The sequence below is a fragment of the Typopeltis vanoorti genome, chromosome 3 (genome assembly GCF_054136105.1).
Source record: "Typopeltis vanoorti isolate ZY-2024b chromosome 3, IOZ_Tvanoo_1.0, whole genome shotgun sequence".
Classification (NCBI taxonomy): domain Eukaryota; kingdom Metazoa; phylum Arthropoda; class Arachnida; order Uropygi; family Thelyphonidae; genus Typopeltis; species Typopeltis vanoorti.
In genome coordinates, this window is record NC_143551.1 from 14499088 (window position 1) to 14511529 (window position 12442).

Below are 12442 nucleotides of genomic sequence, written 5' to 3' on the forward strand. Positions count from 1 at the left end.
CCGAAAGATTACCAAAACAAGCCTTAAGGTACAAGCCATTAGGAAAAAGAAAACCAGGATCTCTTAAAACGATGACTTCTAAGGCCAGAAAATCCATATTGGGCCTAAATCCTTGATATGCATGATGATGATTTGGTATATTTTTAATTTTTGCTCAGGAAAACTTGAAGTTATAACCTGCTCATCAATGGCATGTCTTATGAGTTGCAATACCAGATTAATTCTTCTTTTTTTTACAATCAACTTTACCTACCTTATTTTTGTTACTAATTTTCCTTATTCCATGCTTTGTTGTTTCTAATAACAGCTTGATTTTTTTTATCCTTCCTATGTTCCTTTAAACACCAATTTATATCTATATGTTCACTGGGCATCTACAGATGCCTTATGGTCTTATGGTCTCCGATGTTCAGTGATGTGCCATACCAGGCAGCCTCACCATGTTGTCCTATTGTTTGCTTTTCTGATGGCCTCAACTCTCTGATGATCAATCGCTCCCCACACACCATCCATCTATCTCATTGATTGTCTACCCCTTCCTCTTTTTCCAGGAACTTTACCTTCTATTACTGTTCTGAGAAGTCCCCCTTCCATCCTTTTTATGTGTCCAAAATATTTTAACTTTCTTCTGTCAATATCCTTAAGGAGCCTTAAAGTTCTACTGATCTTTTCTTCTCTGTTCATTTGTATGCCTTTCAGCATATGATATCTTCAACAGCCCTCTGTAACACCACATCTCAAAAGTAATATCCATTTCTTATCTGACTTCTTTAGGTTCCAAGTCTCACATCCATAAGTCGCTGTTGGAAAAACAACTGCGTCCAAAATCCTCAACTTTGTTCCCATGGAGATAGATCCATCTGTCCAGATTTTAGACAGGTCTCTGACTGTTGGTTTAGCTTTTCCTAACCTTCTTCTGACATCTTCTGAACAGAAATTCTTCACATTAATAATGGATCCCAGTTACTCAAACTTGCTGACTTCCTCAATTCTTTCTCCATTAAGGTACACTTGTTTCTCAAGAGCTTCTCTGTTTGTATTTCCTTTGAAAACCATAATCTTTGTCTTACTAGGATTGAGTTGAAATCCTCTGTTATTACTGATCTTGTTAACTTTGTCAAGAATTAGTCCTAGTCCTTCCATGTCATTACAGAGGAGTACTGTATCATCAGCATATCTTAGATTACTGATCAATCTACCTCCCATCCCAATTCCTGTCCTGAGCTCATCCAATGTTTCACGCATGATGTTCTCCGCATATATACTAAACAAATGAGGAGAAAGTAAACATCCTTGCCTAACTCCTTTTTCAACTTGAAAACAGTCAGTCAATCCAACACCCATTCTTACTGTGGCTTCTTGCTCCCTGTACAAGTTGGCTATCAACCTGATAGTGTTGTTGAGGAAAACCATTCTTTTCATTATTTACCACAGTTTCGTATGCTTAACACGGTCAAAAGCTTTAGAGTAGTCTAAGAAACACATTACCAGAGGGGAGTCTGAATTCTTTATATTTTTCTATAATCTGTCTAAGGCAAAGGATCTCTGTTGCCCTTACCTTTCCTAAAACCTGCTAGTTCCTCGGGCATCTCTGCCTCAACTTCGGCCTCAATTCTATTTAGCATGATCTTCAATAAAATTTTACTTGCATGAGATATTAAACTAGACTCTAGGCCATGATCCTGTCTCCCATATCCTTGTAATCAATTTATGAAACACTCATCCCTTCATCCCCTGTGGCCTTAATTAACTCTGCTGGGATTTCATCTGCACCTGGAGCCTTATTGCTGTTAAGCTGCTTAACTGCTCTTTCAACTTCATGCCTAAGTGGAGGAGGTTCCAAATCAATATTTTCCTGGTGAGAGGGCTCCACATTTTCTTTATCCACTCTGCTGTATAGTTCCTCACAGTATTCTTTCCATCTGTTTTTGATTTCCAACTCTTCTGTTAGTAATGCACCATTCCTGTCTTTGATGACATTCAATTTAGGCTTATAATTATGCCTCCTCATCTGGAACTCTTATCTCTTTACATTTATTAGTATAGAACTTTTCATTGTCCTGCTTGAGGCTCTTCTGACTTCTCTATGTAACCTCTTGTATTCTTCAGTCCCTGTGTCTCTTTGTTTTTCCAACTGCCTTCTTTTGATTAGTTCCCATGTTGAATCTGATATCCATGGGTCTCTTGGTCTTCTTATTGGGCCGAGATGCTTCTTTGCTGTATTTTGTATTATCACCTTGACTCCTTCCCAAAGCATTTCTGGTGAGTTCTCCTCATTGGTCTCCAAAAAAATCATCTGACCAAGTTGATGTTTTTCTTCTGTGAATCCACTAGGAATTACTCTAACATCTAATCTGGTGGGATGTGCCTGACCTGGAAGTTTTTAGAGTCTTAGTCTTACTTTGGCTCTTATTAGCTGATGGTCTGTACTACAATCTGCTCCAGTACAAGTATGCACATCGGAGATGCTCGTCTTTCACCGCTGGAGAGCCAGGATGTAATCAGTCTGGTGCCTTGACCTATCAATGTTAGATGTCCAAGTATAGATCTGTCATGGATGTTTCTGGAAGCAGGTATTGGTAATAACTAATCTGTTAGCACAGGCAAATTCCAACAATCTTTCATCATGGGTGTTACATTCACCCAGACCAAACATGCCACAATCTGGCCTGACTCTCATACTCTTTCTCACTTTTGCATTTAAGTCTCTCCTTGGTAGATAGGCCAAAACAGTTTGTAAGTTTTCCTAGAATTTCTCACTCACTTCTTGAGGCCTATCCATGTGGGGGTACATAAACTACCACAATTGATACATTGGTAGGCTGGCCTTAAGTCTAATAGAAAGTATCCTATCATTAATGGGATTATAACCAAGAAGGCTTCTTGTCTGAGCTGTCTTCAGTATCACAGCTACTGAAGACAGTAGCTGTGATACTGTCTTCACATCAAAACATGATGTTTTGAGTCACCACCTGAGTAAATAAAAAAAACACCACTCAATATTCTGTAATTCCCGCATTGCATCTAATAATCTGCTCTAACTTTGCGATTTTCCAGATTAAATCATTTTCAGTATCTTCTTTAGCAGGGGGACCCTTCTTAGTCACAACTTCACCGTTCTTGTTAGCATCCCATTTCTTGTGCATTTTTGGCTATTTTACAGTTGTATAAGATTAATGTCTTAGTAAAAATATGCTATAAAACACTAAATACTATAAAAATACAATAATGTGCACTAATATACTATAAATTACTAATATACTAAGGTTAAAACAGATAAACATCTTCAATTTTACACTGCACTAAATACACCTACCACACACAATGTAACCTTGAACCCAATCTATTTAGAATTTAGTCCAAAACCAAATAGTCAGTAAAAACTGTTGGTTAGAAAGATATATACTAACTACTCGGCACCAGGTATTTAGATTTATTCATCACATATGGTGTTATTTTGTTTGCTTTTGTCAGCATGATTTTGTATGTTTCCTATATTCTCAGGTTGTTCACTTCTGAACATATCTCAGATAAGTTGATCTCCTGAAGAGCCCTATCAGTCCATATTTCAGCTGTATATCAATTTCTCCCAGGAGTTATATCTTGATATTTTCAATATGAAGTTGTCAAATTGTAATCTAGCTGTCTAAGATTGTTCTTTTCCATTATAGTTTGAAAGGAGCATTGCTGGTTATAACAATCGTACTTATTGGTACTGGTTGGACATTCATCAAACATAGTTTGAGTGACAAAGACAAGAAGATATTTATGATTGTGATACTACTTCAGGTAAACACATTTTTCTGCACTGTTATTCAGTAATTATATTTATGATATAAGCTTTATCATGCAAAATCTTAAACCGAAGAAAGTATTGAATATCTTCTTGATATTCAATACTTTCTGAATATCTTCTTGATATTCAGAAAGATGTGTGAAAAAATTAGTTTTAGTATATAATAGGAATGTGAGTTTAATAAATCAAAGAAACAAGTTATTTATCACTCAGCTTAAAATTTCTATCATCTGATTTGGCTTGATAAAAAATTTTTTTTCAAGCTAAAGACAAAGTATACTTCTGAAACACGCATCTTAAACTCTTAGCTTTCTCATCTCATCTTCTGTATACCCTCTTTTACCTTGCGGAGTCGAGGGTCCATTGATCATCGGACCTCAATCCGTTTACAGGATAAGGTGGTCAGCCCTATGCCCCGGTATATCCTATGGCCTGTAGTGTTAAGTTCTCAAGGCCAGTTTGCCTGCTTTGCGGGATGAAAAACCCCAGAATAAACTGAGGAAAAAACCCTGCTGTCCACGCCCAAGACTGGCTAACTTGGCTATGGCTGAGGAAGATCCTTCAGCTCCTCACGTCATCGACGGGAATCGAACCTAGGACACTCCTTCCCCAGGCATATGGTTGCGCATAGCCACTAGGCTAACCGCGCGGATCTCTTAGCTTTCTTGTACTGTTAAGTTTAATTTTTCATAGCAGTTGTCCTAGTAATGCCCACAAGATGATTCATTTTGTTTTGTGTGAGAAAATCACCAAGAATTTAAACTGGTCACTTGAAATTGTACTTATCACTTTTACCAGACTCGAAACCATTTAGTTTTAAATAACATCTAATACTATCTTCATATTTTCCTTATATGTTAGGCTCAATGATCTGTCACACTTAAGCCATCTAATTCATATTTTCCTTATATGTTAGGCTCAATGATCTGTCACAGTTAAGCCATGTTTTAAGTCACTGCTCTTTAAAAGTTTTATTATGTTACACTTTCATAGTGATTGCAATCCCTTGTTAACTTTGTTTATATTTTATGCAAAAACCAACATTCCTAGCCCTTATTTATACCTTCATATCATAGTTGCTATATTTGAAACTCAGTTGTGTCAATTTGTTACAATTCGACTGTATACAATTTTGTAATTCCCACCTATATTCAACCTGTATATGAAAGTCAGTCATGGAGATAACGATAACAATATTATAATTTTTATTTTAGTTAAAATATTTCAGATGCATATATGTGATGGTGCATTGACTTCAAAATCAGCATGTTTACATGCAAAGAATCAAGCTCATATTTATGAAAGTGTAAACATTTACTGTAAACATAAATATATACAATAGATAAAGTTCTTTATATTAAGTAATTCACTTTATTTATCTAAGGAGATCTGATATTCATATTATCTATATAATTACAATGACCATTGCATATTTTTCATAGTGAATGACTTCTAATATTCTATTAAATAAATAAATAATAGAACAATTATATAGTAATTTTCTAGAAGTACATAATGGAGCTGAAGAAAATTCTCAGTTAAATTCAGATCTTAGGGATAACATCACACATAAAAATGAACATAGCATTCAGGACTTTTGAGCATTCAGCTAAAAAGTCCTGTAGTTTCACTTGCTTTGCCACATTTATTTTGTTGTTTCTTTTTACTCTTTCATTCTGCCTTAACTTGTAAATTCCTTAGAATACAATCAATATTGAAGATTTCACTTGCATGTGTTTTCTAGTGCAAATTTCTGTAATGCATCTTTTCCTCATTTTGCTGAAGCAGGCATGAAGAATAATCATTCAAACAATAAAAATACATTAATTGAACAGTTGCAAATTACTTTCAATAAAAGGAACTTGACTAGAGATTCCTTACTGTCCTTCAGTTATTAATTTCACATTCCTCTTTGGAGAATACTTAGATTCATATAAAAACTTCTCGAAGATCACAGAACTTCATTCAGTAGTTTATTTCATTTTTCAGGCTCTCCTTCCCTGTTTGTCTTTTCATTTTTCTTCTTAGTATTCCAGTTACCTAGTGACAGCTGTTCTAAAAACAACTAATGCACATTTCCATTATCGAGATTTATAAAATGAAATTCTAGTGACATGACTGTCAATTTCACTGTGCTTGCACATTGCAATTGAATATGGCATAAGAACACCACTATGAACAATATGCAATGGAGCATTATTTGCATAACTCCTTAAGGATTACAACATACAATAAGCAAGTTTGCTACTTAAATATACATTCAAGTCTCTTTTCATATCACTGCTGCTTAACCATGTGGTGGTTCCGGTAATAAGTATATAACTGTATTACTAAATGCAAACACATACATATATATTTTTAGATTACTTTATCATATAAAAAAATATTCCTCATTAAAAGCGTTTTTTACTCAGTATTTATAATCCTGGTTTGTTGTATCTACTAATTGTGTTTGCATGTTTTGCATTTGCATGTGAAAGGGAAAATATAACTTTCGGAAGGAGACAAAGTTTACCACCCAAGAAAAGTTTGACTTTATTGAGAAGCCTGAGAACCTTTCATAACTATAACTGGATTCATATAGCTTTTCCAGTCAAGTGATTCTTGACAAACTGTTGCATCACCTGTTAACCTGACATGCCACCAAGACATTTAACAGGGTATAGTTATATTTATTAAAATTTAATAGATTAAGAGAGGACTCCTCACACAATTTTTCTATTCTGCCTTATTCCTTTTTTTATTATTATTAACAATCGATCTCTATGAAGTTTAAAGACTCAACATGGGAGGCAAACAGTGTTATATGCAAAGCCCATCAGATTCTACCTTAAATACATTCAGTGTATCTGCATTCACCACAATGTCAGGCAAAGAATTCCACTGACAAACCACTCTCCATGCAAAGAACCTACTTCTCGTGCCCCTGCTCACACCCTCCTTATACAACTTCAAGGTATGCACCCTTTCCCCATTGTACAAAAAATTTCTTTCACAGTAATATGGTAACAATTTACCAATTTAAATATTTCAATCATTTTTCCTCTCTTCTATTCACAAAGTTTTCCAAACTGCATTCTCTCAATCTGTCCTCACATCCCAAAGACTAGTTATGACCTTAGTCAGTCTTCTCTGAAACCTTTCCAGCATATCCTTTCCTTATAGGTAAGTATTTTCATGCAAAATATTTTCATAGAAATAACTGAACTTCATAGTGCAAAGAGATTAGAGACAGTCTCAGAAGAGCTGAGATGGAGGGATAACTGTGTAGAATCTATTAGATTAATAAGACATCTACTAATGAATAATTAAAAGAAAGAAGCTCTTTGTTCAAATGTCATTCTCAGCAATAAACTTTCAATTAAAAGTCTAGGAAATTGCCATTTGAAACTATATTAATTTTTATGTGTATATATTATTTCTGTATATATGAAGTGGGATATCATGCAAGAATCAGGAATACCAAATCATCTAGTAACCCTCATAAAGAACTTATATCAAGGAAATCAAGCAACGGTAAGAATTGAAAACTCAGTGTCGCCTGCATTTCAATTTTAAGAAGGATCAATACAAGGATGCATACTCTCACCATTACTATTCAATCTTTACAGCAAAACTATAATGAAAAGATCTAGAAAAGTAGAATGGAGGTATTAAATTAGGTGACCGAACAATCACTAACCTAAGATATGCAGATGACACAGTGATAATAGCAACAAACGAACAGGAATTAAAATCCATCCTAAATCAATTAAAATGGGAAAGCTTAAGCCATGGTTTACAAATAAATCAAGATATAATCAAAATAATGACTTTAAACAATGCAGAAGAGATAGATATAGAAGGAATTGAAATTGTTGACAATTTCAACCACCTTGGAGTGATAATAACAAAAAAAGATGGATGTAAAAAGGAGATAAGAAGAATAGCACTAGCTAAGAAAGTGATGACTGATTTAACTGAAATCTGGAAAGACAGGTACATCTCCAAAAAGACCAAAATTAAGCTTATAGAATCCTTAGTTTTTTTTTTTTATATTTCTCTTTGCTTCTGAGTCTTGAACAATGACAAAAGATGACAGAAGAAGAATAGAGCATTTGAGCTCTGGTGCTAAGAGAAGATTTTTAAGAGTGTCTTGGATAGAAAAATGAACAAACAAAAATATCCTAGAAGTACTGAATATCCACACAAGACCGATAAACATAATTGACAAGAGAATAGTGAATATTTTGGACACACATGTAGAAGGGAAGGCAACTGCCTAGAAAAAATAATCATCTAGGGTAAACCGGAATGATTATTTTTTCCAGGTGGATTGACCAAATATCAAGAATCACTGGATTTAAACTAGAACAAGCAATAAGAGAAGCACAGGGGAGAAAGAAATGGTGAAGCATCATCAGGAAGGTCACGAGTCCTCAGACATGTGAAGATCCGAGAGAGAGAGCGAGATACTATTTCTTAATTTGTCTGGGGGGGGGGTCCTAATAATAATGCAAATTTTTAACCTTGTGCTTTTTTGAAGTTTCTATTTTCTGTTCATTTCATTCAATTAATATTGATGGTTTATGAGACATATTTTTTTATGTAATTTGTACTTTTGATTGAACTACTTTACTGTGGACACTAGTATTTTGTTATCCTAGTAATGGGAAATAAACCTATCAGAAATTCTTAGCAAGTAAAGTCATCACTGCCTCCTTCAAATATCTTGGTGCATTGATTACTCAAGATAATAAAATTGGTACATAAATAAAAGCTAGAATTTATATGGAGCAGAAACTTGGAGCATAACAAACTAAGAATCAGAAGTGTTGCAGATGTTTGAAAATAAAATCGTCAGTATATGGAAAAAGGTATATGGACCTACTCATCAGGTGAATGGAGATCACTTAATCAAGAACTACATGAACTCTATAGATTCCCACTTCTAGTTGATGATTAGCGCATGCAGATTGAGATGGCTTGGACATGTGGAGAGAATGGCTGAACAAGAATTCAAGATGATTCTTGATGGAAAGTGATCTAGTGGTAGACTGCAGATGCATTGAGTGAATACTATACAAAAAGACTCAACTGAGATGGGAATCCAGGACTGGAATGAAAGAGGTCAAGATAGAAAGGAATGGAAAAAGTTGGTATATGTAGCAAAGTACCTTAGAGGTTCGGCAAGCTGAAGAAGAAGAGATATTAGTAATAACTAGTTCATGTCGTGAATATATCTAGAATTTAGAGAAGTGGAAATTTCATAATGAACTACTGTAAATATATGCATCCTATAAAAATAGGATGCACATTAATTCTCTGGTGAGGTAGGAAAATGCAACAAAAGTGGTAAGGTGGGGTCCCACAGACCCACCCAAATAATGTAGTGTATTATAGAAATCCATATCTTTTTAATCAATGTTAGTGGATTCTCTGTGGATTCTTCCTCTGAAGATTCTTCCTCACAGTCTTGTTCTGTATCAGACTCAGGTTACTGACTTATTCTAAATCAATTTCACTATCATCATCTCTGCTAAATGCACCTCATTTGTCAAAGTGTCATCTATAAGCTGACGTAACCTCTGTTCTTCCTGCTCCTAACTCATCTGGTAAAAAAAAAGAGATTATTCTCAAAATACTCTCTGAATATTTACGAAAATGTATTTGCTTATAGTTGGTATGTAAAAATATAGAAGACACAGCAGTAACAATATTTTAGTAGAATATAGATGAAAACAACTTACATTTTGGAAGTAAATATAGTCACACTTTTGGTAAGGTGGGATCTGGTGGACCGCTTTACACCTTTGCACACTAAACTTGCTTGTGCGCAAGAGCCTGTTGTCTATGGCGTCGAGTAACGGTTTACGAGAGGGGAAGCTATACTGAGGCATGACTCACTGTCACGCATTGTTAAAAAGTTCTTTTTAACAACGCATGAATTTTAAATTTCAATATTTAAAATCTTTGGGGTCTGTGACACCCCACCTTACTAATGCCAGGTAAATTTAAGCTAATGTAACATTTTGATTAAGCATTATCTCTAGATTTTCATTTTTATAATTTCGTACTTTCCATTGTCATCCATTATTGTTTGCGTTTTTTTTGTGTTTTTATTTTATGTTTTACATATTGTTCATGCCACTCCTTTGTGTGTCAGTATACAATTTCCCATAATTTTTTTAATCTGTTTGTGACAAGGTTTACTGTGCATTTCTTTTTTATCTCCTGTGATTTCATTTTTTGCCTTTTCCTGTAATTTCATATCATTCACATCATATCAAAGTCTTATGAACAGGAATAATAATTTTCTTATGTGTTCATCACTGTTTCTCGACATCCAAGTGATCTGTTATTGTTATGAAGGATAATGTTAATCTATCATTGTTATAGACAGAAATAAAACTTAAAAAGTTTCAAAATTTATCAGAGAGAGAGAGAGAGAGAGAGTGAACTTATGTGAATGTAATCTTCAGCATCAGAATTGTCTTGGTTCACAATACTTAAGACTTACCCAGAACCCATATGTTCACCTTTTATTATTGCTTTTAGGTTTCACTGACCTGTTTAAAATTTTTGGTTCTCATCAGAGAAAAGGCCTTTTGTCCCTGTATTCTAATATCAAAAATTTCAAGATATTTTGCCCACTTTTGAAGGAGCGAAATACTTTAGATATCACATCCTGATATGTACTCTTGGGAGGATGTACAAAATATTATGATTAATATGGAAAAAGTTGCATCATTTGCCAACTTTCTATCAACAGTTGTCCTCCAAATTAATTTATCTGCCAAGACTCCAATATCAGATTTTATACTTCTGTGTCTTCGAAGGCACATCTCATATCAATCCACCTATATCTTGGCTTCTGGGTCTTTTCCTGTAATTCTTACAAAAAACGGCTATTTTACTAACCTTTCCACTCTATTATTATTAGGAGAGACCTTCAGTGAATCAGGGATTCACCAAGGGAGGCCACGTTTCAAGATCAAGTATGACCAGCTGTCATACTTGTTCTTGAATTCATTAATTCAACACACACATCTGGTGACAATCTATTATAATCACACACCACTCTGAGAGAAAAGTCTAGCTCTTGCACTATCTTGATGGACATTCACTCTTAACTTCTGAGGATGCCCTTGCGTCCTTTCACCACCCTCCATAAAATGAAAAACTCCCATCTATTGGTATCCTGTATACCCTTTTAAAAGTTTGTAAGTCTATCATATCACCCCTCTTTCTCCTGTTTGCTAGTGTTTGAAGTCTAAAAATTTTCCATCTACTTTCATAATCAGTATTACACAATCTTTATCATTTTAATACTTCTTTGCATACACTCTCCACTGTATCAGAATCACCATGGAAATCAGGATACTAGATCTGCATGTAGTAGTGCAAATGAGGTTTTGTCAAGGGCTTGTAAAGAGACAAAATGACTTCCTTATCTTTACATGTCAAAGTTTGTTTCAGTATTTCAGTTATCCTCTAAGTTGATTTTTCAGTCTTTGCTGTATGGTCATTGAATTTCAACTGCCAATCTAAACCGAGAGAAACCGAACTTTTCAAAAATAGAAGAAACTAGTGACACCACCTGTTGTATCTTTTTGTGTTGAAAGCGGCAACCTTCATTAGTGTTGTGTCAACTGTTTATGACATTTGTTTCATTAGAAGCTGAGTTATAGTGCCAAGAGTGACAGTGTGTTTTGACGAACAGTCGGAAAATGAGTTTCAAACAGAGAGCTGCAACTGACTTTTGTATTAAACTTGGTAAACGTTTTACTGAAATGCATCAAATGCTTCAAAAAGCATAGCTGTTGATGAATACTTATCCCTTACTCAAGTTTATGCTTGATTTAAGAGATTTCAAAGTGGTCATGAGACGCTTGAGGACGACAAAAAGCCGTGCCATCGAAAAACTGGACTCAGCAAAGTTAACATCCAAAAAGTGCGTGATTTCATCCAAGAAAACCCAAAATCGTCCATGTGATTGATTGAAGGTGAATTTGAGATTCCAAAATCAACTGTACACAACATTTTGACCAAGAGTTTTGGGCCTTCATAAATTGAATTCATGATTTGTTCCTCACAAGTTGACCGACGACCAAAAAATGTATCAAATTGAACACTGGGACTCAAACTTCCTTGAAACGATTGTTACTGGTGACGAAACGTGGTGTTTTGAGTATGAGCCCGAAACAAAGCACCAGAGTGCTGAGTGGAGACCACCAGAAGAGGGGCAACCAAAAAAAGAATCGCTTGGAGAAGTCAAAAGTAAAGACAATTCTGATTTGTCTCTACGATTCCAAGGGCATTATCCACAAAGAATTTGTTCCACCTGGCCGATGGTGAGTTTTATCTCAAAGTTTTGAAGCGATTGATAGCGAGAATTAGTCACGTACAGCATGAATATTGTGATGCAGGCAGCTGGTCACTTTTGCACGATAATGCACCATCTCATCGTCCAACATTGTGAGACAGTTTTTGAGCAAAATCCAAGTTTGTGTGTTGGATCACTCACCGTATTCACCTGATTTAGCAACCTGTGACTTATTTCTCTTCCCGTGACTTCATTAGCTGATGAAAGGAAAGCGATACGACACCATTGAAAATGTTCAAGAGGCAGTAACCACGACCCTCAAAAGCATCCCAAAAACCGAT

General features: G+C 35.1%; 1 protein-coding gene across 2 annotated transcripts in view; it reads left to right on the top strand.

Annotated features, from left to right (window-relative positions):
• LOC150107935 (protein GPR107-like) overlaps positions 1–12442 on the top strand; it is a 243791-nt gene that overhangs the window by 145144 nt on the left and 86205 nt on the right. For both annotated transcript variants that reach the window (XM_090415461.1, XM_090415462.1), the window contains one exon: positions 3672–3789. In XM_090415461.1, coding sequence (XP_090271587.1) covers positions 3672–3789 — 118 coding nt within the window. The remainder of the gene's footprint in view (positions 1–3671; positions 3790–12442) is intronic.